The 25,399-nt window shown below is 38.6% G+C and overlaps 2 protein-coding genes across 4 annotated transcripts; one reads left to right on the top strand and one right to left on the bottom strand.

Annotated features, from left to right (window-relative positions):
- Positions 1 to 221: 221 nt before the first annotated feature.
- Positions 222 to 12,262, top strand: stk36 (serine/threonine kinase 36 (fused homolog, Drosophila)). The gene is made up of 20 exons (XM_027165544.2): positions 222 to 753; positions 855 to 995; positions 1,470 to 1,547; positions 2,410 to 2,540; positions 2,831 to 3,080; positions 3,577 to 3,670; positions 3,807 to 3,973; positions 5,066 to 5,238; positions 5,436 to 5,577; positions 6,795 to 6,920; positions 7,130 to 7,297; positions 8,110 to 8,201; positions 8,474 to 8,537; positions 8,661 to 8,771; positions 8,878 to 8,952; positions 9,060 to 9,177; positions 9,302 to 9,428; positions 9,526 to 9,700; positions 9,806 to 11,266; positions 11,610 to 12,262. Exons 1-19 carry the CDS (start codon positions 667 to 669, stop codon positions 11,261 to 11,263), a joined length of 3,777 nt encoding a protein of 1,258 aa, XP_027021345.2. The 5' UTR covers positions 222 to 666; the 3' UTR covers positions 11,264 to 11,266; positions 11,610 to 12,262.
- A 3,075-nt stretch (positions 12,263 to 15,337) lies between these two features.
- On the bottom strand, positions 15,338 to 23,899 carry atf5a (activating transcription factor 5a). Of its 3 annotated transcripts, none has more exons than XM_027165550.2 (4): positions 23,554 to 23,899; positions 17,908 to 18,153; positions 16,337 to 17,555; positions 15,338 to 16,017 (listed from the first exon to the last, which is right to left on the bottom strand). In XM_027165550.2, exons 2-4 carry the CDS (start codon positions 18,047 to 18,049, stop codon positions 15,831 to 15,833), a joined length of 1,548 nt encoding a protein of 515 aa, XP_027021351.1. In that variant the 5' UTR covers positions 18,050 to 18,153; positions 23,554 to 23,899; the 3' UTR covers positions 15,338 to 15,830. The 3 variants fall into 3 exon arrangements, with proteins under 3 accessions (XP_027021351.1, XP_027021350.1, XP_027021349.1); XM_027165549.2 differs by lacking the exon at positions 23,554 to 23,899 and adding an exon at positions 23,265 to 23,525; XM_027165548.2 differs by lacking the exon at positions 23,554 to 23,899 and adding an exon at positions 19,732 to 20,359.
- Positions 23,900 to 25,399: the final 1,500 nt, after the last annotated feature.

Genomic DNA, 25,399 nt, shown 5'->3' with positions numbered 1-25,399 from the left:
AACGTTGCTAAGCTAAGGACCCCGTTGTCAGCGAGCTAAAATAGTAAACCGTATCATCGCCTGTCCTAAACAGTTATGTTTTATCGTGTTTATTTATATAAAGCAAGAGAATTAGCAAGAGATTAACCCGCTTTTAAGAAATGAACATTTAAAACTCCGTATTCCGTTTCTCATGCCATTGGAATATTAGTTCTTTTTTGCTTGAAGTACACTTTCTAAGAGGGCTATTGGATGATCTGTTACTAAAGTTGCTAGGCGCTGTTTGTTTTTGTACCTGGTTGAGTTGTACGATACAATAACGGAACTTTTTCAAAAGTTTGCTCAGCTTTGTATCAACAATAATCTGCGGACTAGGAAACGCTTCACTTTAACACTGTTATACTCGGTGGTGTAGAACCTGTTAATGGATAATTCACACTTATTTAAAAGTTCTTTAAAACAGTTAGCTAGCCACATGACAGTGTGGCTAGCTAACTGGTAACCGGCTAACCCGAGGGCTTATTACTGTCTGAAACTAGTTGTTTATATCAGTTTATTTAAGTTTATTGTCTTCGTTTGTTGTAACGCAGCACAATGAGCGTTTTTGTAATCTATTCTTGCCTACTAAACCTGGCAAATTAATAAAATTAATTGTTTAGAAGGTGTTGCTATTCCTCTGTAACTCTAATGATGGAGCAGTACCATGTTTTGGAGCTGATAGGCGAAGGCTCGTTTGGTCGAGTGAAAAAAGGTCGTCGAAAGTTTAGCGGCCAGGTTTGTGCTAACAGTTACAATTCTAAACATTATTATAGAGGTATTGTATAAGAAAAGCTACAGGTCATATTTAGGCAAAACTGACAGGTAAATATTTCCAGGTTGTGGCTTTAAAGTTCATCCCTAAAGTGGGTCGGTCTGAAAAAGAGCTCCGGAGCCTGAAGAGAGAGATTGAGATCATGAGGGGACTCAAGCATCCAAACATAGTTCTGCTTTTGGACAGTTTTGAGACACAAACCGAGGTAATATGTTGTATTTTCTTTAGGTGGTCGAGTATTTATATATTCTACACGTATTAGAGCTATTTGGAGGAGAATCCAGTGCAACGGCTCAAACGAAAATCGCTGGCAGCGTTTCCAATTTTCCCATTCAAATCTCTTGGTAAATGACACTGTTAGGCAAAACGTAATCGTATATTCAGACGTTAGCAGAAGGAAAAAAAAAATCTCTTTAGCACCGGAGGTCATTTGGCTAATTATACTGCAAAAAAATAATAAACTTACTTAATAACAGCTCTAATAACATGGCGTTAATGTACAAAAAGAGGTTTCAAAAGGATTCACATCTGGATTTCTGGGATGATTCAGAAAAAAATATTCATGTTTGAGAAATAAACGGTGATGTAGCAGAAATCCTTAAATTGGAAAACCTTAAATTGGAAAACTGCGTAAGTATTTTTACTGTGCACTAAAAGGTCATTTGTGTTCCCCTGGCAGGTGGTAGTTGTCACTGAGTATGCAGAAGGTGAATTGTTTCAAATCCTGGAAGATGATGGATGTTTACCTGAGAGCCAGGTACATAAGGGATACATATGGTCACTGATAGTCATCAACATCCCTGATCACTGTTATGGGGTTTCGTATGAGACTTTAAGTTTTACATGTATGCATAAAAATCTGAAAAATATCAATATTTAAAATATTTGCCATTTTCATTAAGACAGGATGAGGTTTGGCTTAAACCTAGTCACTTCATAATAATTCTTACTCCCCTATTAACTTAATCGTTTAAAGTTATAATTTTATTTAAAAAATTTTAATAGATGTCATCGAGCATTTTTTTATTCCTGAGCTTTCTGCTGTTAAAGGCTGCTTTGGGAGTCAATGAGGTTTGGATTAAACCCAGTCACTCAAAGGGACCAGTCAAATCTTTTAATAACTGTTCAGAACTCAATACTAAATGATTTGGATAATAATTAGGATAAAAATTGGATGTGATTTCTGTCAACGTAAAAGAAAAGAAATCACAGACCCCATAACCAAGCTTGGGCTGCATAGATACTTTGGGGTCTTGAACCCCACTTTAAGGATCTCAGCAAGAGAATAGGTTATAAATATTCATATTTGAGAAATAAATGGTGATATTGCAGGCACATGCTCCGGTCCTTGTCCTCATTTCATTACATCATTTTGTTGTGCCCTCTTCAACATATTCACAGTGAACAATTGTTGACATTTTTGAAATTTACAATTTTGCAAAACATTTGGATGGAAGCAGCTAATTATCGGCAAAGTTAGTTCCAATATATGTCATACTGATGTCAGAGTTGCAATAGAGTACACATGGATGACAGAATGACAGCCAGCTCAACTGAAATAGACACCTGGTTTCTGCGAATAGCCATCTTTCTTACATTCGTTGTTTTGCTGTGTGTAGGTGCGAGAGATAGCTTGCCAGCTGGTATCGGCCCTGTATTACTTGCACTCCCATCGTATATTGCACCGCGACATGAAACCACAGAACATCCTTCTGGGCAAAGGGGGTGTGGTGAAGCTCTGTGACTTTGGGTTTGTACTGCACAAGGTGCTATGTAAAGTAGCAGCCATACTGTAAATACTACTACTCAATCTTATAAGTTTATAATAAAAATCCTAATGATGATGATATAGGATTTTTGTCAAGTTGTTATGTAGTAAATGTTTTTTTTTTATTCATTTATTTTAAAAAAAAAAAGTCTTTACTCCCTTTTAGAATCAAAGTAAAAACAATCCTGTATTTAAAACTCATTTGACTAGATTCTTTGCCGTTGTGACAAACCCAAATGTTCACCACATCACTCAACTTAACGTCCTTCCAGATTTGCCCGGGCTATGAGTGTGTCTACGCTGGTGTTAACCTCCATTAAGGGGACTCCTCTGTACATGTCTCCGGAGTTGGTGGAAGAGAAACCCTACGACCACACAGCTGACCTCTGGTCTTTGGGCTGCATTCTCTACGAGCTCCACACGGGGGCGCCGCCGTTCTACACCAACTCCATCTTTCATCTTGTGCACCTGATTGTCAAGGACCCGGTCAAATGGCCAGAAAATATGAGCCAGGGCTGCATGGTACTGAGTTTCACAACAACACAAACATTTTCTCTCAGAATGATTTAAAAATGGGTGTGGAAAAACATACAATATACATGACATAACAATCATGGCAATAGTCTTGGCTGGAGCTGCACAATAATGACCGCACTGATTTGTAGTCATTATTATGAAATAGTTTTATGTATCATGACAGAATTGATAATTTTCAAAATATATGCCTTATGCTGTTATATGCTACATTATAAACCTTGTTAGTTTTTAAATTTTGTGTGAGGCTACCCTGAATATGAATTTAATTAGACTTTAATACTTTAATAATTTAATATGCAAGCAAATAATGAAAAAGCAGAATTTAACGCACCAGGGTCAATAAAATGATTTCTAATGTCAGTTATTTTCACATAAGTTCAAAATCACGGTTGCCATATGTTTGTCATGAAAAATAATGTGCAATTAAATGTGCCTTCGAGTTAATCTGTAAGATTATTCTCAATCGCTTAATGTTCGACAGAGTTTTCTGAAGGGTCTGTTGAATAAAGACCCACAGAAGAGGCTGACCTGGCCTGGCCTGCTTCACCATCCATTTGTAGCAGATGGAGTCTTAGGTGAGGGCAAAGTTTATAAGCTTTTAAGATTGCTCTCAAAAAATGAAGATCAGTTTATTAACATATTAAGTTCTGTGAAAGATGTGTAATAGAGTGTGAGTGGTAGTAAAACAGTCACGTTGTTGTGTTTGGACAGTTTTACCAGACGAGGGATCGTGCAAACCCCTGACCATAATGCCCACTGCAGACGTCCAAGCCATGAAGCAGCAGCAGGTGGCAGAAAAATCTGCACCTCGCTGCGGAAAGGGCAAATTAATGCACAGAGCCAGAGACCAGCATGACAAAAAGCAGAAGAAAAAACAGGTGGGTTTAAACACCACACAAGTTTATTACACAGAATATAAGATGAGGTTCATGAATGGAATGGTGTTATGAAATGGAAAAATAAATTATTATTTCAGAGTCTCATAGCGGTAGTTTACAATATGTAACCATATGAATCTCAATTTAGCACAGTTCCTTAAAGTCCTTAAATTTTTTTTTAATTAAAGGCCCTGAGCCTGCTACTGTAAACAATTTTCTGCAATTTCTCCTTTTGTGTCATGTTATTTATGTTTTATACAATTCAATTGAATAATTTTATAAACAAACTCCACTCCTCTCACACATAATAGATAATACAGAGTCAGTCGCATGATGCAAGTGCCTGTACTAAACTGACGCTAACGTTAGCTACACAGTCGTCAATTTGAGGAAATGACAAATTCAAGTCAAATACTCTTACCGGTTTCTCAGCCTATTTCAAAACTCACTATATGCTGCACCATTAAACTTTTAAACTTTCTGTCATGAACTGACCTCTATGAAAGAAAAGATTTTTTTTCTTGCAATACGATAAACATAAACTGTGTGTGTGTGTGTGTGTGTGTGTGTGTGTGTGTGTGTGTGTGTGTGTGTGTGTGTGTGTGTGATTTTTGAAGAATTGTTGATGAATTAGGTTTTAAATTAAATTTTTCTGGGCATTAAAAATTCTTAAAAACATACCTGCAGATAGACCATACATAACACTCTGTACTGGTTACTGTGTTGTGATAATCTTATTTCTCTGTATATTGCTACTGGATGCTTGAATTTCCTCCAGGATCAAAAAAATGTCTGTCTGTCTGTCTGTCTTTCTCTTTATTTAATGTATGACAGAGTATTTATATCCCCACACCCTGCCGTTTAATTTACTTAAATTTCAGAAGAAAAAAAACACTGGTCTCTTTGATAAAGGTGTCTCATTACAGAAATCAAAACATTTATATAAATATATATACAATCAAAATTCGTCCCACGTGACCGAGTAAAATATCAGCTATTCAGTTTCAAATAAAGTCTAAAGTTTATTTCGATTAGTATGGGGTGCTAAATCTGAATAGCTTTAAGTAGATGTGGTTTGTTTTGATTGTACAGGACCAGTTGAAGATCGTGAAAGCGCTTGTTAACAACCAGCCTCGCACCAAAACTGCCCCGGCTGGAGAAGCCCCCACCAGCAACCATTCATTGGGCAGCACCTTTACAGTGTGTCGAAATTCAGCTCATTCACCAGCCAATCAGCATCAAGCCAATGACATTGGTGTTGCCAGGTAGTATTTGTGCTCCGAATTTGAATGTAACATGAAAAAAAAAATTGCAACTCACACCAGAAACACAGCAAAGACATTTTTGATCATATGAAAAGAATCGAAAATGTAAAGAATTATCGAAAGGCTAAAAACTGTACTCTGTTAAAATATGCTTCATACACAAAGTTGTGTGTGTTTTTTTGTTGTTGTGTTTTCAGTGCGAGTCCGGCTCCGTGCAAGGGCCAAATCAGCAGGGACTTTGAGAGAGAGTTTCCTTCGGTGGAGGTCGGGCCAGGGATTATGGTCAGACGCTCCAGACCTGGTCACACCAACTTGGCTTCTGTTCGGATGGACAGTGATGTTAGTAATCATTGTGCAATTTATTGCTTTTTCAAACACTTGAGAGAAGAAAAGAAAGGTTTGATTTATTGTATCGGAAAATGAACGATCAATTACGTTGGTGATTATGAACAACATCAGTAGATGATGATCCTGCACTAGAGCCAGGAGATTCAGATTGTTTGATGTCCTTCTAGCATTAATCTTAAATAAGCAAATGTGAATGACCCGATGACATATACACACACAGACACACACACACACACACACACACACACACACACAGAAATATCTTTAGGTAGCATATAATAATCATTTTATATGATCATCATCACTGGCCACTTTAATAGGAACAATCCTGTAATTATTCAATCAGCCAATCATGTGACTGCGGTGCATAAACTCATGCAGCTACAGGTGAAAGGGCTTTGATTAATGTTCATATCACACATGAGAATAGGGAAACATGATCTCGGTGACTTTGTCTGTAGCAGGGATGTTGATGCCAGATGGGTTGATTTCAGTATTTCAGCAACTGATGATCTCCTGGGATTTTAACAAACAACAGTCTGTAGATTTTTTTGAAGAATGGAGAGAAGAAAAAGAAAAAAAAAACATCCAGTGAGTGCCAGTTCACTTAGGAAACACCTTCTTGATGAAGGTCTGACCGGTTTGATTTGGGATGACAGCATCTCAGATAAGCACTCTTTACAACTGTAGTGAGCAGAAAAGCATCTCAGAATGCACAACATGCTGAACTTTGAGGAGGATGAGCTATTACATATAGCTGCTATATTACATCTGTTTCCAATGTTGCCCGGCAAGGACGGGAGTTTGAGGCTTCAGTGTGAACAGACTTCCCTAAACTGGAGAGCTGAATACTGGATAAATACATCAAGCAGTGTTTTATTTTTCTATTACGTTCTGCATACTCTACACACCAATGTGCTTGGAATACTCCAAGCAGACTGTCTGGTACTTACAACAATGCCACAGTCAAATTTACCAAAAAAAAAAAAAAATGTTTTTTCATTACGATGTTCATTTCAAAAGCTCTTGTATCATCATGACTGTATTCATTGTACTGCTTCCAGGTTGGATACATGCATGAAAGAACAGAAGGTGTTTCTATTAAAATGGCAACTGAGTGAACATCACTTAAGTGCATTTGACGGAACTGCAATAAACTTGTAAACAATACCTCACTTCTATAACATGTCCCTCTGCACTTTGCCCAGGAGCAAGATGTTAACAGTGATGAAGAGTGGCAGCGTTTGGCTGAAGTGACGGATCACATGTCTATGCTTATGGATCCCCACATCCATCAGAAACTGAAGAACAAGCTCCTCAGATGCAAGGAGCAGGCAAACCGAAATTACTCTTTGTGTTTTAAATTAAACGATAGTCTCGTTGGTTAAGCGTAATTATTATCAAGGGCTTTGCTGTAAATACTGTGCTGTAGTTGTAGCTGCCTGAAGCCGTAAGGCATGTGTAGTAATTGGTCAAAAAAAAAAATACCCACGCAGTGTTAAATGCATTAGAGATGAAATTAAACACCTCTTTCTTTGCACAGCTCCTCACTGGAAAGTTAGAAGAGCCTTCCACTATGCTTCACCTCCTCAAGATCCTCACTACCATTATCCTCACCCCTGATGTCAGGAGAATCAGCAAGGAGATCGATGTGCTTCAACTTTTATTTAGTCTGATTGAGGTGATGCTTAACAGTCCTGAAGTATTAAAGGTAATAGTACTTGTATAACTATATAGCTGTCTTGTTTATTAACAAATGGTCAGATATGAATATCTAACTACTTATGATGTATACATACATACACACACATGCAACTTTATTGGACTTATTATTTTCTTATGAGGCTTTTCCTTTGCCTTATGTTTTACTGGAGATAAATATACCTGCTTCTAATCCTTACTTTATTCTTAGTAACTAAAAATTTGATTCTTGTACATTTTCTTAAGTAAGTGGTGCAATTTTTTTGTATTAAAAATGTTCATTATACAGAAAATCATCCCACTATTAGTTCAGGGTTGACTCACACTGGTGCTTACAGAACAGATACATAAGCGAGAAATAAAGTTATGGTTTGCAGTACAATGATAATTATTATTATACAATAATGGTTTGTATTACAAATCATACATGAAACATTTACCACAATGTAAGTACGCATCGATCTTTGTAGGGACATTAAAAACAAATCATAATCATAAAACTTTGGCCATGAAGGTTTTTTTTAGGTTTTTATAAAAGATTGTTAAATCAATAAACATATCATAACTTGAGGTTTATTTTTATTTAATTTTTTTCTGATCAAATTGAATACAAATTATTATTCATCCAGGATTTGGGGTTTTATTAAAGTTATTCTCAATATTAATGATGCTAATGAGTAGATTTACATTCATCACTGATTCAACACTTTCTATAAAAAGGAGCTGACATAATTAAGTCATTGGTTAACGCTAATCTTGATATTAATCATATAAATATTCAGTAATAAGACTGATTGCTCGTATAATTTGTTGTGACTGCAGAAGCCGTGGAGCGAGAGGGTGCTGGCAGAGCTGACGGCTGTGCTTCTGCCGATTTGGGAGAACCAGCCTGACTGGCAAATGAATGAGAAAAGGTCTGATTTTATTTACTCTCAGTAATTTGTTTCTTCTTCTGCATCAATATTTTTTATGATTATTAATAATAATAATAGTTATACCATTTTAAGATTAAAAAAAAAAAGATTGTTTGTTTACCAGAATAATGTCAAAAATAAATTGCTGGAAAAAAAAAACACTGCTAACATTTTTGCAGAGCGCATACAATCGTTTATTTGCACACATGGCTACGAGTAATTAGATTAACTAGTTTATTTGTTATCTTATATATAATTACTTCTCTCACTAGAGCTAAGGATTTGTGCCAGCTGTTGATATCATTATTACTCCATCCAGACCTAAACGCTCTGGCAGTAAGTCCCTGTGTTGTGCAACAGTTTCACCATATTTTTTTTTATTACTGATGCCGGTATCTGATTAATAATTAAGACAGAGCTTTATGGATTGGTGCATTTCTGGGTTTTTATCTAATCCAGCCACATGCAGCTGCAGTCCTGAGTCTGTTTGTTCACTACGGAGTGTATGTTAACATCCACATGGACAGACTTACGACACTTCTTGAGGGTCTACTGTCAGGACCAGAGGAGGTACAGACATGAATTTCTACCATCCTATTTAAAGGTCATGCTTATTTATGCTGCGATATTTGTAAAAGTCCTGGGAGTCATGATGTGTTTGTTTTCTCTCTCTTAGCCTCATTACCCTTTGCCTCCTGGCTGGGGCATGTGTGACGGTGTCTTGGCATTAATTCTTTATTTTCTCAATGAGGTAATTTCACTCAGTATATTTTGTGAGATTTCGTCATGTAATTATTATGATTGTAAACATTTTAGAAATTCTGCGTTGTAATAAACAGATTTTCTCCTCAATTGCAGAGTGAAAGCAGCGCTCTGTATGATTCTTTGAACTCCGAGGTTTGGTGTCACTTGTGGTCTAAAGTTGGCACTATTCTTGAAAGCACAGAAGCCAAATCTGATTTTCTTTCAGTTGATGGTAAAATGTAAAAAATAAATAAATAAATATAAATTTTTTTTTTTTCAGAATAGAAAAATGATGTGTGATGTATACCATGAACCTCATTTTAATTCTAGTCAGTTTTTTTTTTTGCTCCTCCTAGGTCTCTCGGTCCTTCTATCCATCACTCTGTTTGCTTTTTCCAATGAGCCTCACGACTGCCTTTCCCTGTTTTTTGACGACGACAAAAAACTTATCCGCATCCTCGTTCGTCTCTTGACTACAGATAGGTCAGTTGACCTCCAGACTTTTTACTTCTCCTGGTAGGATGAACTTAATTTTAGACATCATGTTAATTGTGACCCGCCTCCGTGCTCTCATTCTTAGCAGCTCAGCACCACTTAAAAGGGGTCTCCTGTGGGGTGGCTCTGATATGAATAGTCTAGCCGTGATGAGCTGCCAGTTGCTGCGCTTTCCGTTTGCTGTGGAGCTGCCCCAGGAGAAAATGGAGAAAATTCTCCACTCGTATCAAAGCCTGAATATAGTGGAAGGCTTAGTTCAGGCAAGTCAATACATCATTCTACAGCCAGAGTTTGTAAGGTGTATATCTCTATATATTGGTTGAATATAATTCCTTGAAATGTGTCTACATGTATGTGCTTTTCAGATGATTCAACTCCAATCCCCTGCTCTCTTAGAGCTTCCTCTTTCTCTCTTGCGCCGTCTTTGCCTTTTCTCCCCTAAGCACGCAGTTCCAAGCTTCACCACAGCATCCCAGGACTGTGGGTTTCTTCCCCAATGTCTATCATCAGACCAAACCCTAAATAACCTTAACCAGTCTGAGAATGTAGCAGAACAGCCTAGACTTATTGGCACTCCTCATAAAAAACAGTTAGAAATGGGCAGAATTGATTGGGATCACTCTAAGAGAACAAAAGACATAACAAGAGTCAGTATAAATAAAAGTAATAACACAAGGGATTCTCCTAATGTGCACTCCCAGCTATCCAAAACCAAGTCTGCAAAGGTGAGGGGAAAAGACTTTAATTCAAAGATCAAACAAGACATAAAAACTCTCAGCATAGAACACCTTCAAGATTGTATAGAGCAGCACGATGAAGGTGTGGAGGAGCTTCTAGACAGCCTGGAGTTTCACAAAGGCTTCTCAGACCATCTCAGACATCCCACAGCACGGCACAAGAGCAACAAAAGCTGGTTTATTGACAGTTTAGAGCAGCCCAAAAACAGCGTACCTCCCACTAATGTAATTAAGGGCTGTTCTAATGCATCAGATGTCAAAGGTCAATCTCCTGATATTAGGACAGCAAGTTCTCTTTTGTGTATGCTGCTGCAGAATGAATCCCTGTTTGGGTGTGCAGTGCAGCTTCTGTCTCTGCTGTGTCAGGCTTGTGCACCTGGCTCTGCCTTTTCTGCTGTGCCTGTGGACCCGGTTGTGCTCCGAGCTGCCGTACTCCACCATGATGATGGGGTCCGAGCTGCTGGCTGCAACCTCTTGGCTTGCCTAGAACCAGATTTCAGACAGACCTCCTCCAAAGTAAATGCAGGACCAAACTGGACCATCGAGCCAGCAGTGTTCAAGGACTTGCTAAGCCGCTTGTCTGATTCTGCACCTTCTGTACGTAGGAGTGCATGTAGGGCTGCAGTAAAGTGGCTAGGCATGATGAAAAAGACTGAAGTCACATCGAAGGGGAACCAGCATTTACAGGGGACTGAATGCAGAAGGAGAACCATCAGCCCTCTAGCTGTAACAGGCAGAGGAAGAATGAGGCCAAGGGTTGAGGGTATCAGACAACAGATAAATGCCGGCTCTGACTGTCCTTTAGGTTCTACAGGTACTTCTATGGCAGGGGAGGAGTGGCTCAATGTCGCCATGGGAGCAGCTTCTCCAGCAGTTTCTCTCCTCTCAGATTCTGATGCCATCATTCGACATCAAGTCTGCATCATCCTAGAGAGCATGGCCGCCATTACAGGAGGTGAAAGAGCACTGATAAGCGTGGATGCTCCCCGTCAACTCCACTGCCTCGTCCGCACTGACTCCCATCATGCAGTGCGGCGGCAAGCCTTGGCGGCCCTGTGTGCGTTTAGACAACAGGACTCATTGTAGCAGGTGAGAGGTGTGGGGTTTTTCATGCTTGTATTGCATAATTATTACAAATAAAATTGTAATTTAATACAGTTCTGCATTTTAGCCTTATTATGGGGCAAATATCCAGTGCCATAATTTCATGTGCAGTAGCAATAAAATGCACAACACTATTGCGCTATGATCAGTGCAGCCCCATAACAATTACACTTACCCCTAGAATGTTTTAACGAAACAAACAGTGTGCAGACACATTTGAGAAATATTGCATCATTTTGACAATTGTGCTGAGGGACTTGGAGAACAACAAGTGAAAACTCCTTACCAGCATGTCTTACTCTGGTATTCTAACTGCTTTCTCCACAAGGCTCTGAAATCCATTGAAGCTGAGCTTAAACTCCACCACATATCCCAGCCTTCACTTCAGAGCAATTACAGACGGATGGGTCAAGCAGAGGGGAAACATAATGTAGAATCAACACCAAGATAAAAAAAAAAGTGCAGTTATTATAATGCTAGTAATTATCAGCATGTCATTGAGTTATTTTTTGGCTGCCAGGCAGTTGTTATTCTTAACTACCATATTGTCAATTATTAAACCTGTACAGTTTGTTTGTTTGCTTGTTTTTTATGGAACGGTGGCTTTGAACTTTGACAAAGATTAAAGCCTGAAACCTAAGCAATCCCAACTTCAATGTGATTTGGACTGAGACTAGCCTGATGCTGTGCCTGCACAACCTACATGTATGATAGAAATGAACAGTTTTGTACAATTCTGTAGAATGTTTGTATTTATAGTAAGTAAACACTAAGGATGCTCTGCTTTAAATGACATTGATTTAAGAAAAAAAAAGGGGGCATTATTTTTCAGACCTGCTTGTCCAATAGACTCTAATTTTTATTTGTCTTTTAATGATATTGGAATCATTTTTTATAGACAGTTTTACTTGCAGTAAATTGCAGATGTCCTGGAAGTTGTTGTAACCTCACGAACATTGAATAAATTATATTTGGACAAAAGATTCTTTTTTTTTTTTTTTGGATTTAACAGCAGCAGCAAAAGAAACGAGCCTGTATTGTTTTTGTTTTTTGAAAAAATGTAGATTTTATAATATGCTTATTATATAATATTATATATCAAGTTTTATTTGATTTATTTATTATTTTTAAAGCATAAAGTATGCATTCTCGCTTACGATAGAAATAATGCATTTAAAAAACATGACGGTATGTTCTTCGAGATATTTCTGTGTATCTCTTCCTGTATCAAGCTACTTTAAGCCTATATAAATTCGATAGTTTAAAATTATATAACGCTTGAAAATAATTTGTTTAGTTTAAAATACTGAGTGATTTATGGTTTTGTGTTCGGTCAGACTGTAGACTTTTTAGCCGTATTTATTAAAAAGACACGTGGCGCTTTCTGAGGTGATTAGTTTACTCTGCTGATTCGTCTGATATTAAATAAAACTAAATTATCTGCTAAAATAAAACTGGTTCAAATTGTAAATGCCGGTCGGTGTAGCCAAATTTTTTGTTGTTTGGTTTTGGCCGAGTGGATGTATTTTTATTTATTTTTTTTAGTTCTTTATAACAATTGCTCAAAATATCTATCTATCTATGTATCTATAAAAAAAATATACAAAATTAATTTATTTTAGATAAATAAATAACTATTCTGTGTGAGGTTTCAGATATTACGCTTTTGTTTAAAAACAGTGAATATTATACGCTCGGGAACCTGGTGATGTTAATTAAGGCTGCAGCCGCTTTAAGCAGCTTTTATTCACATCAGTGTTTTTATTTTTTTTACGCTACTAGCCATTTATTCAGGTTGATATTAAAAGGAAAATATAGGCTATTTCCACACTGCCTATTTTAAGAGCGGAGGGTGGAACATTTTTGCCGGTGTGCTATTTCAGTTCCGCGCGCGTGTGTGTGTGTGTGTGTGTGAGAGAGAGAGAGAGAGAGAGAGAGAGAGAGAGAGAGAGAGAGAGAGAGTGAGTGTGTGTGTGTGTGTGTGTGTGTGTGTGTGTGTGTGTGTGTGTGTGTGTGTGTGTGTGTGTGTGTGTGTTTTGATAAGAGAGAAAAACCCGATGAAGCCGTTAGAAGATGAAGACTGTCGGTGCAGTAATCAGACTATAACTACTCAAACTGTCAGTAAAAAACATTCCACAATCTGTTAGGATAAACATCCAGAATCTCGTTCTCCTTACTATCGTACAGCCTAATTAGTATTTGGATTGATCAGAAACCCGAAAACTAACAGTCTGGCGAGGGTTTAGAAATAGTTTCGTTTGTATGTGACTGTGGATTTATTAAAAGCTGCCTCACAAATTAAACGCAAAAATACCGGATGTATTTAATGCTCAATTTTAATTCATCTTCGGCTGGAAATTTGGTAGAAGTATTAGGTGACTTTTTTGTAACGTCTTCGGGTTGTTTTCCTTGAAGACAAACTGCATAAAATGTCTAAAAATAAAGTAATTTAGCCTACTTAAAGCTAGCCGAAGCTTCCGCCAAAATGTCCGAATTTTATTACTCGTTTATTGACAATAATTTAAATATTTCTTATTATTATTATTATTATTATTGTTATTATTAAGCCTTAAAAAGTAAAAAAAAAAAAAAAGTTTTTTTTTGTAATATTCTTTAGTGCAGCAGTATGAGATTTTAGGCATCGTGTGTGTGTGTAAAAACAAAACAAAACAAAAAAAAACCCTAGCCCCCAAAAAACAACAAAAGCAACAACAAACACCGGAGTTTCCCTTCATCAGCTTCGAGATGCATTACTGCTTACACAAATCACTTTTATTGGAATCAAAGGAATGACAAGAAAAGACAAAGCAATCAACTAAAATAAATAAATAAATATTAAGCATTGAAATGTCTGGTCTTGGTCTTTCAGCTGGTGTGAACGTGTGTAAAAGAACGTAGCTCATGAGTTCCAACATTTATCAGCTTCACAAGATGACACACCACAGTCTGCTCATTTCGCACAAACATGATTGTATACCGCCAAGAGAAAAGCAGATTTAAATTCTTAAATAAGGCGCTTAGCTCTCTCAATATCTGTGCTAGGCTACGTATTCAGAAGGCTTAAGAAAATAAAGAAAGGTATTGCTAGGTTTTAAGGTACACATGAAGCTTCAATTAAACTTTTAATGTATAAACTTAAAAATATGACCTAGTTGCTGTCTAAATTTTTTTTTTCCTGTGGTTCCATATGTGCACACATCAAATAAAAAATGTCACCAGATTGCTTAGCTGGATACATAAATTTGATATATAGACAAAATGTCAAAATAGAACCCCTAAATTCATGTTCGTTGTCCGCAACTCTAGTTGCAATTGATATTAGATTACATGAAAATGTTGAATAAATATTGCTAGGAAGGACAAAAAATTTGAGCTACAGCTAAATAAAAGTTGTAAAGCCATCTCAAGCACTCTAGTGGAAATATAAAAAAGCTGTTGAGCTATAAAGATATTTTTTGTTGTGCTACCCACTAGGACACCATTTTAAATCGGATCATACAAGCCTTATAAAATCACAAACCCTGATTGTTTTCGCAATTACAGCAGAGACATTGGGCCAAACAGTAGTTTGTGAACTCAAAAATGCCACTCGTTCTATGAAATGACTAAGCAAAGAGGATATAACAGGTCTTTAGTAAGAGAGATATGCTGTAATGTTTAACATCTCGTTCAAACCAAAAGAAAGAACAAAGGCATTAAAAAGCCATGAAATCTTAGGCATGCAAGACTAAAACATAATGAACTCGACACACACAACATTAGGCAGTGCCATATCTTCAGCATCAAGTTACAAACTGACATACTTCCTTGACTTTGGACATAGATAGCATACCTGAGCTGCAGGACTAACCTATATTGGGGATGTAATGAAAAGAAGATTCAGGCTGTTATTCCTGAGGGAATATTCATTTTCAAAAGAGTAATTCCCCTGAAAGTCAATTGGTTTGGAAAAACATTGCTTACTGATATTAGTGCTTATTCAGTTTTGATGGAAGAATTATGCTATTGCCAAGTGCTACAAACCTCGAAACTGTTTATAAATAATTTTAACAAAAAAACATTAAAATTCTCTGTTTTAATAAATTAAAATTGGTGCAGGTCATGATACTAAGTTATAGCATTGTGTAAACTAAAAATAATGTGCTTTCATTTGATTGTGTGTTCAGTGTTAACATCAATTCCGAAAAGGACATGAAAATAGGACCCGTTTTATCTATTCTTGGAAAAAAAAAAAAGGAGGCCCACACAAAAGCCAACTGCCATTTAACCCATGACAGAATCACAGTGCATATTTATTTGACTTTGCGTTGGAATTGAAAAAAGTGGAAGTTTGTGCTGCAGCTGTTGATGGACTTGTCAGTTTGTAACGAAAAATAAATAATTGGTTAACATAACGTGCAAGAGAATACCCTCCCGCCCCTATCCAAAATCAAGAGGAAAAAAAGACATTCGATCAGAAATCATTCCAACTTAAATTCCGATCCATATTTAGAGCACTATCAATTCTACTTGCAGAACAATCATCAATTGTCAGGCTACCAAGTTCAGGTCAGGCGCTGGCCTCTTGTTTTAGGCGTTGACTGCGGGCCTTGTACACCTCGATCAGAAGGTCTTTCACGTACTGGATCTCTCGCTCCACCGATTCTGCCTTGTCTCGAAGTTCTCGGTTTCTTCCCTCCAGCCCATGAAGCTGCTCCTCCAATGAGTCCAACTCTGCTCTCTTCCTCTGCCGATACCTGTTGAAGAAAGTCAAAAACTAAAAAATTGCTATCACTCTTTTTTTTATTTTTATTTGAAGACTATGACAGAGTGTGGGTAGTGTTTTCTTTTTTGCATCAAGATTTATTTTTAAATTTTTGAAATTTAAGAAATTTAGTAATTTAGCTACGAAATGCCTGTTATACAACTACATGCCCAGCTATCCTAACTTTTGGATTAAACTGTTTTTAAAAATCCCATTTAATAAAACAAGACCTCCAGGATATACCGGCTCATAAACCTAGCATACAGCACTATTAATTTATGGTACTGCTTTCTGGTGGGAAAACACTATACCTGTGAGCTGCAGTCTTGTTCTGATCTCTCTTCTTCTGTTTACGTTCACCTTGGTTGTTTTCCATTAGGGAGCCATCCAGGTCTGATTTCACAATGCAGGGCTCTTCCTTCAGTGCACAGACACCTCTGGGGCAATGAGCACCTATTTCGTGTCCGTGTCTGTCTCCACTCAAGCAGTCAGGGCCTTGACCATCCAGAAAGCTGCAGTGATAGTCATTATGTTGACGGTGCATCTCGACACCTTCTGCTTTTATTGGCTCGTTGATGGACCCTAGGAAGTTGTGGTAGGCCTCATCATGGGGTCTTCCTTGAATATAGCACCCTTCGCTGGATTCGGACTTCCAGGGCATGTTAGCCTTGACCACATCGCCAATGGATGCTTTGCCTTCGCTCATCATCTCCATCTCTCCAGTTCCATCCATTCCATTCATGTTGACTTCTCTGACACCATACATCATCATCTCTTCTTTTTTGTGTGGGACTTGAATGGATCCCCCAAAGCCATAACTGCTGCTTACAACTTTGCTTATACCAATGGCATCATCTGAATAGCGGCAGTTCTTTTCTTCTTTTGGTAAAATGGCGCATCTTCGGATCTCCACCGCACTACCCAAGCAGTACCCTTTGCCCACCACCCGTTCATCCTCCACACAGCTGTAGCTACCATTATGCGCAACAGCTGAGTTACCTGAGGTATTTCCTTTGGAACTCCAGATGCCATTCTCAAAGCCTTCATTCACCTTCGCCCCATCGGAAACTCTCTTTCGGCTGCATACGTTGGCATTTGGACGGCTGCAACCGTAAGGGGTGTGTCTAGGCATCTTTGATCGGCCAATGGGACCCCCACAAAAGCTCAGCAGGTCTAGTTCCCCAGTTGCTAGGGTAACAAGTAGGGGGCTAGATTCTGATTGGCTAGAAGCAGAATATGATGCATAGGGCAACTGGTAGTATGATGAGGGGCCCACTGGTGGTGGCCCCTTGTCGCATTTGCCCAGTTTGGAGACTTTCTCTGGGAGCGGGTCAGACAGGAAGTAATCCTCCAGCTGAGCAAGCTCTTCCTGCAGTAGAGATGTCATGACCTCCAAATCAGAGGGCACCTGGATGTCATGCTGGAGGGGCGAAGGGGGAAGGGATGCATTGGGGGAGGGAGAGGAGTGAGGGGTTGGGAGGTACGAGGAGAAATCCACTTCTTCCGTCATCCAGTCACTGAGACCATCACCTATTGGGAAAGTGAATAGAATCAAAACCTGTAAATTGAATGCATAATATACAAGAAATTTTAAATTACAAGAAACGAAAAAAAAAAATACAGTACCATGTGCGCTGTGTAAATGTTTCTTATTTCAAGATTTTGTTAAAAATGATACCGCATGATCAATAGAGTTCAGAAATACAAAGCATTAAAATCGATAGCATTATTTTTCTCAAAACAGTTCACATGTACACCACAAACATTTTAAAACAGACACACATTGGTAGTTTTACTCACTGTTCAAGGAGGAGAAAATGTGCTGCAGTGCGGTGCCCACCTGAAACTGGGAAAATAAAAAACTGTACTCACTGCAACTCACCAATTAAGTGCTGGCTCTCCTCTGGCCCCTCCCCTCTGCGCCTCTCCAATTGGCTGTGGTTAGCCTGTGGGTGAGAGAGAGCGAGGGGGTCTGCCGGGCATCCAAGTAGAGCCTTCCATATGGGCGCTGACATTGCCATCATTCTGTCCGATGATTTTACGATTTAACTGTCCGAGCTTGTGATGCACGATAGCGTCGTTAGTGAGTTGAGCCACAGAAAACAGGGCTGGGTATGCATTATGAAACCTAAAAAAAAATAAATAAATAAAATAATAATAAAAAAAAACAGAGAAGATGGATCAGAGAGGACTATTGAAAAACTTCGCATAATTTTAGATGACTAGGATGAAATCACATCAAAATTCTTCTGTAAAATAAACTTTGAGAAAATGATGAAGAGAAATCCAGTGTTTAAAAAGGGCTTTCCTTTTCCGACTATCACAGTGCTGTCGAGATACAAAAAGCCTTTGATGACACCAGTAAACAAATTTTTGCATCTTGTCGAAGCACATCCATCACAATTACACTAGACGTTGATGAGGTAAATGACCCATTTCATTTCAGCATCACTCAGGAAACATCTGTGATTGTCAAGGGACCAATTTAGGCTACCGCTAGACCTGTTCCATCCATCTCAGTCTCCTGTGCCCACTTAATAGTCTCAGCTGAGATCCCAGTGAACCAAGTAGATGCTCAATCTGTGCCAAATAAACCGACTGCTCACTCTGTCCCTAACACATACATAAAGAGCTACTTTAAATGACATTATCCTCATCATTAAAAGATAAGTTACAAAAATCTCCAATTAATCATAAGTTTCTACTGTAACACAACCAAGCCAGAATCAGACACAAGAGCCTAGTGTTAATGAACAAACTAATGAACATAATCAGAGGCTCTACTAATATTGCAGAAAAATACTCTCCAGCGCTCTCCATAATGCATGTGTTTACACTTCTAATCCAGGAACCTAAAATCACATGCTTGCTGTTTGTAAACCGGACAAGAGCAGTCATGCAAAATAACAGCATCATTATGATCATGAATAGACACCAGAGCCAAAAGGAAATCTCTCAGGAATACCAAACACGCACAAGTCACTGAATTCTAGGACCAGAAAAACGTGCACGTGGGATGTAATCAATGACGTAATGCAAGGTGTCAGTTGTTCTAGCATGCTCTTAACTTCTTTCTTTTGTTTTCGAGGTAGTCTGCCTCAAGCAGCAAAAAGAAAACTTTGATACACATACAGCTGGACACCGACGTCAAACAAAGTCACTCTAAAATGACTGTACATCATGATAATAGCTTATTTTTAAGGGGAAAAAAATGACATGCAGTGTCAACACAAGTTTATTATTAGGAAGCATTCCATACATAGTGTCATCATTTCAGCTATTAATTTTAACCACGTTTTTAATAACTGATGCTTTTTTAAGAGATAAAAAAAAATCTGTACAACTCATTAAACAGAGCCCTAAAAATATTTTCCTGTTTCAATGTCCTAAGCAATGTCTAACGTCTTTGTGTTGTCATTATTATTACACACAAGCATAAGTTAAATTCTTACACAAGTCACAAGTAAGTTACTTTAGACAGAGAGACATTATTTTGGCAACAGTTTGAATGAACTGACAAAGTAACTAAAGTACCCAAAACTTTCTCTTTATTGTATCTCTGAAACTCGCACTATAACAACATGGAGCTACATTAAGACACAACAACTCTGTGTAAACACACTACTGCAGTCCCTGTGCTTTTACAGCAGCTGCAAAAAACAGACCTAAAATCAACTCCGCAAAGTAACAAGCAAGTTTCACTTACTCCATTATGTTTTTTGAGTTTGAGGTGCGTTGCTACAGCAAAGCACGGCGCTTGGTGAAGAGTCGACGCGATTGCTGAATCAAAAAGCCATGTCTCCTTCGGAGTGAGTGGCCAGAACAGAAGTGGAGCTGCTCTTGCTTTGTTGTGATGGAGTTGATGACTGAGAATAAGCTTAATTGAGTGAAAGCATCATCATCAGGTCATCCACACCTAGCAACCGGCTGCGTCATGCGCTTGTGTGCCGGTCCTACAGATCCCTCCGCCCGGACTGCACACAGCCCTCGCAGACGTTCCGCCATAGTAAACAACGCCTACATCATATGTTCTTAACTATCCAGACCTTCTCTTTAAGTAAAAAAAAAAAATACTTAAACATCTTGTGTGCTCTCTTACACGTTAAACACCAGAAGTCTCTTCAAAAGTGGCATCATTCCTAATAACACATATACACTCTGTGATATAGTTCTTAAACATGGATTTTCAAACAAGAGAGAAACCAGACGTAATGACGACGTATGGATTCAACGGGACTATTTAATTTGCTACGCCGAGGAAGAACACTTTTTGCTACCCAGGAGATACGAGGCTATTGTTGCAGCTTAGTTGCATCAGCGCTGCGAGCTGCGTGTAGATTGGATAGGTCTGCTGAAACAACCGCGTTCCCATTGGTTAAATTCGTGCTCTGCGCTTCTCTAATTGGTTGGCTCGAGTGGGACGTTTCATCCAACTGTTTTTTACCTCCGTGCACATGTTCCACGTAAACATCCCGAGAGTAAATCAGCGAGGAAGTTTTACACTCCTTTGACTCAACTTTTTTTCCCCCAGAACTCAATTTTATTGTTTCTCTTTAATTTCATTCGTCCTGCAGTTTATTTTCATTGCTATAGCAATGTCCTTATGCTAGTGCTCCTGGTTCATGTGTAACGAGGACATGATTTTAGGTCATTCATGCTGGTTGCATTTTATTTGCTTAGGCTAAAAAAAAACCAACCACCACTACTTACAATTTATAAATTAATAAATAAACACACTTAAACCAGAGGTAATATTTAGAAAATATGTACACATGAAACAACCCGAAACGAGCTAATTATTTTATTTTATGTTTCTTCCCCATAATATAGCCTAACAGGTGGAATCGCATCAACATCTCACCGAACAATCAAATGTCAACGTGAAACATGTCGAAAGTTGACTTCGGCGTTAAGACAGCGTTTCCGACGCGATGCCTTGTGCGCATGCGTGTTAATTTTAAAATTACTTTACACTATAATAATATAACAAACTACGATTTCTTGCGTCGATTTAGAATCGTTGCATTTTTAAAAAGAAAATAAAAAAAATGTGATTTAGACTGTGTGCAGAACTAGACTATTTTCCCTCCCCTAATATTGTAGTGTATATAATTTGCAGTAGTTACATGTTTGTGTCAGTTTTGCCTCCGAATATGTCACTAAATGGCCCCCAGGCTGTGCCTTTGGGGTCGTCGGGTCAAATCAAGTCTGTATCCTATTAAACGTTTTAATCGCGCTTAATAACAAAGAATCAGTCTTTGTTTTTCCAGCCTCAGCAAATCCTAAAGCTGATTGAAGGAGCTACGTCTTCCTGTTGCTATAGCAATAGCGAACACTGCCCCCTATTTTAGACCTGTTTTCTGGTTGCTGTTGCCATGGGATTTGCGATGGGATTTGCTCCCTCTCCCGGCCCGTGTTTCTAACAGCTTTGCCTCTCAACTCTGAGAAGTGTCACTCCCTGAAAAAATGTCTTGTTTTCCCCCCACATTCACAGTTGCATTGCAACAAGTAGACTCTGATAACTGAAAGCTTCCTTTGTTTACAAATAATAGGATTCCAAACATATTTATATTCTAAATAATATAATCAGACTGATAGATCAGACCAAACTTGTGTTAATAGTCAAGGCTAATACTTTAAACTGACAGCTGTAGCTCACAACACATAGCCTTATATTACAGGCTCTAATCTCTGGGCACTGGAGTACACTGATTCCTGCACATTTGTACTGCTTTCCCCTGCTCTAATATAGCGATTCCATTGAGTTGACTTGTTGAACAGGATGTGTTAGCGCAGGAAAAAACACTACAATGCACAGAGATACTACAGAACCTGCAATGGGAGCCTGTGACCTGTATAATGTATCATAATCTTTGTCCAATACAGTTAGAAGGAAGCCTATAATAACTTTTCTTTTTCATATACATCACATATCTGACTTCTGTCTTAGACAAGTGAGAGTACCGGTTTTACTCTCTCGTTCTTTTGAATGTAGTAAAGACAACATCAGGCTAAATCTCAGACAAACTAAAAACCGATTTGCAGATTAAATGCCTTAAGATGACTTAAGACTTAACAGGTGTTAGAGCTAAAGTTTGAAAATCCAAGATGCAGTTACAGGTTTTGCAGCAGATTATATGCTTTGGTTGTCCATACTTTAAAGCAATAATCTGATAGTTAAGACTGATTCTGGTAGTGTTGTGGGGTGTAAGCTATACTGTTGTGCGTACATGCGGTTTTGTGTGCGTGTGTGTGTATCACTGTATACAAATTGTATCCTGTACAGCAATAAAAAGCTGAAATACAGCAGAAATAAGAGAGGAGTATTCGCTCCTATCCTGAACTTTTGAATGTTTCTCTACTCGGGTCTTGAAGTGTTAATAAACTGAACTGATCTCTGTTCTCACAAGGATCAGAAAGAGTTCATCTTAAGTGATAGAGAAAGTGTTCTAACTGATGCTCATTTGAACATTTAATGATGGTTGTTGTGTTTCTTTGGGGAAACTGGGCCCTGATTAGCTGAATCAGGTGCGTTAGGGAAAACACTAGAATATGCAGCACAGGGGGTAGACCAGGATGAGTCTTGGGAACCTGTCTAGCCTATTCAACAAAATTTGAGAATATTTTGGGATACATAGAGCAAAACATTATTGCAAGACTATCCAGCAATGCAACGACCGTCTGGACACCCTACACTCTGAAAAATTAATTCATTCTGTAACTTGCAACCACTTTGGTTTTTTGGTTAGGGTTCAGCACAACAATCTTGGGCTAAACTCAACCAAGATGAGATGGCAAGGCACCATACACAAACACATTCACACGCTCATTCAAAATTTAGTATAGCCAAGTAGAACAAAACTAGAGAACAGTGAGGAAACCCATGCAATCACAAATAAAACATGTAGCTCAGCACAGACAGTAACCCGAGCTCAGGATTACAGGGACCTCTGATATAAGTTACCAGACTGTATTTTTTTTTTGTCGTCGGGTCTTTTTTTCCTGTGTATTTTCTTTTGTTGCTTGGGTGGGTTTTTTAGTAAGTATTTTTTTAGCTGGGAAGGTGCATGTAGTGTACCTTTAAATATCCTATATAGTAAAGGGTTAAAGCTGGACCTTAAGGTGTAATCATGTACCTCAAGTTACACTTACTATTACTACTATCTCTTATTATTAGGTACAAAAACACAAGGTTCAGAAGAGGAACCTTTGTATCACCAACTCGACTAAGAAACCTACATTTTGGTACATTTTCTTCCAAGATTGTAAGCAAAGGCCTCCTGCTAAATAACATAATGGACTTCTAAAAGCATGTTTAACATTTTTGACATTTGCAGCAGTCTTTCAAGGCTTGATGAGACGGTGCTTCTGTTTTCAGCAGATTGCTGGTGGCAGTATGAGTTTGCTCTCTTTCTATCGCGCCGTCTCCAGGATCAAAAGCGGCGCGCTTCTGAAGATAGTGTGATACAGTAATTCCTCTCATAATTCGCTTCTCCGGCCTTGGAGATGTAAAAAAGAAAAGCCAGACCTGATGCAATCTTCGCGAGTGCGGTCGTAACGTGGTCGGGAGTGAGATAATAATGGTTGTTGAAGTGCGGGGATCTTCTCCCAGGAAAGCGCTGACTCTCCCATCTCGCCGCGCGTTAATTGGTCCGCCGGGGCGCCCTGTTTGCGCAAAGCGTGAGAGAAAGTCAGCAATGCACACATGGGTACCTCAGTCACTGACGGCTCTAAAGTTCATGCTGTGGATGCATCAGTCATTGTGCATTGAGGTTTTTCCTCACTTTCAATCTCGTGAAACAATAGCTGATGTTGCACATGAATCCACGGTTGTACAGCGCCCGCAGGCCTGCTGCTCTTCACAGCTGATTAATTAGACAGTGCGAATTAAACGCGCCCTTTAGATCATGATCTCTCTCTCTCTCTCTCTCTCTCTCTCTCTTACACTTATTACGCATACGAGCTTTGAGATTTAGGTTTATGAACGCGTTTAATGTGAACATAACTCCATTTCTCCAAAGCAGACCTCTGGTATAGATAGCTGTAGGAGCGATAAATAGACTAAATGAAAGGCTTAAACGTCGACAAGAGCCCGATAGGAGCTCTTTATGTATGGTTTGTTTGTTTGTTTTTTTCCTTCTGGCCAATCAGAAGTGGCCTCTCCGACGCGCAACGCGGAAGTTGAGTACGGGGCGAGGGCGCGCGCGCAGCACGCAAACTTCATGTATGGCACATGTTAGTAGTGGTTACATCACGATTTCATCACCGTATGCCTCGGAATTCATTGTTGCCTGTGCGTCCCCCCCCCCCCCCCTTTTCTCACTCCTTAGCACATACGATCAAACCATCTGAAGTTTGAGAAAATTACTTTACAATGTGTTATCAAATGGCTAGCCATAACAATGTGTTTAAGGCAAACAAGGAGAAGGCTGACAGAAATCTCTGCACTATTGCTTTTATATCATCTTTATTTACGCAACTGGTGTTTCTGGGGAATTTCCACAAAATACACAAAGCGATAGGTCTATCTGCTCTGTTTTGTCCAAACAAAACAGGAGCAACTCCAATTAGTCTGTTTAAACACTAAAGCTTATGATAACGGCTAATTAACTAATAGGCCGTCTGTTGCATGGAAAGCAGGCAGGACTAGTTTGCATGCAGACATTTCGCTGATTTAACACGCCGTTCCTGAGAGAAAGCATTAAAACTTGTTTGGGAATGATCTCATTAGTCTCATATTATAATGTTACCCAAGGCAGAGAGGAAGACATTCAAGAATTTGCTTATTATCTATGTCTTTTACACATTCAATGGTGCTTAGGTATACAGCTATTATTGCGATAGCTAGAACTAAACCATACGGGTGAGCATGGCTGTCATTCTGTCTGCTGTTTAGACATATAATACCTACTGTGCTTGTATTATGCTTATGTGTGTTTGCCTACCTTTGTGTCTGCCAGGTGTTTGGCTGCATATACATGTACAAAGCCTTGCTTCATACCAACAGGAGTGTCAGTTGCTTGAAGACATCAAAGTTGGGCAGACTGACTCCCATGTGGCTACCAATGTCAAGCTAAACTTCAGCAGCTCAGCAACTGTCATGTCAATTCCATCATGAGATTTTGAGGTGTTCCCTTGTGGCTGAGATGTGACTCACTGGGTAGGCCTCTGTCACAATTATCCAGACTAATTCAAAAAACTTTTTTCTAGTCATTTTTACTGGGTGCATTATGGCCAATACAAGAAGTTCTGAAAAAATATTTGAACACCGAAACCAAAAAGTATCAAGGTATTTGGAGTAAATAAATCATCAAATCACCTGCTTTAAATCTAACCCAATAAGCCAGAGACGGCAAAAGAATGAAGTTGACCTT

This window comes from Tachysurus fulvidraco, chromosome 26 (genome assembly GCF_022655615.1).
Source record: "Tachysurus fulvidraco isolate hzauxx_2018 chromosome 26, HZAU_PFXX_2.0, whole genome shotgun sequence".
NCBI lineage: Eukaryota > Metazoa > Chordata > Actinopteri > Siluriformes > Bagridae > Tachysurus > Tachysurus fulvidraco.
Note: the sequence above shows the minus strand (reverse complement) of the source record. Positions and strands in the feature narration are given on the sequence as shown.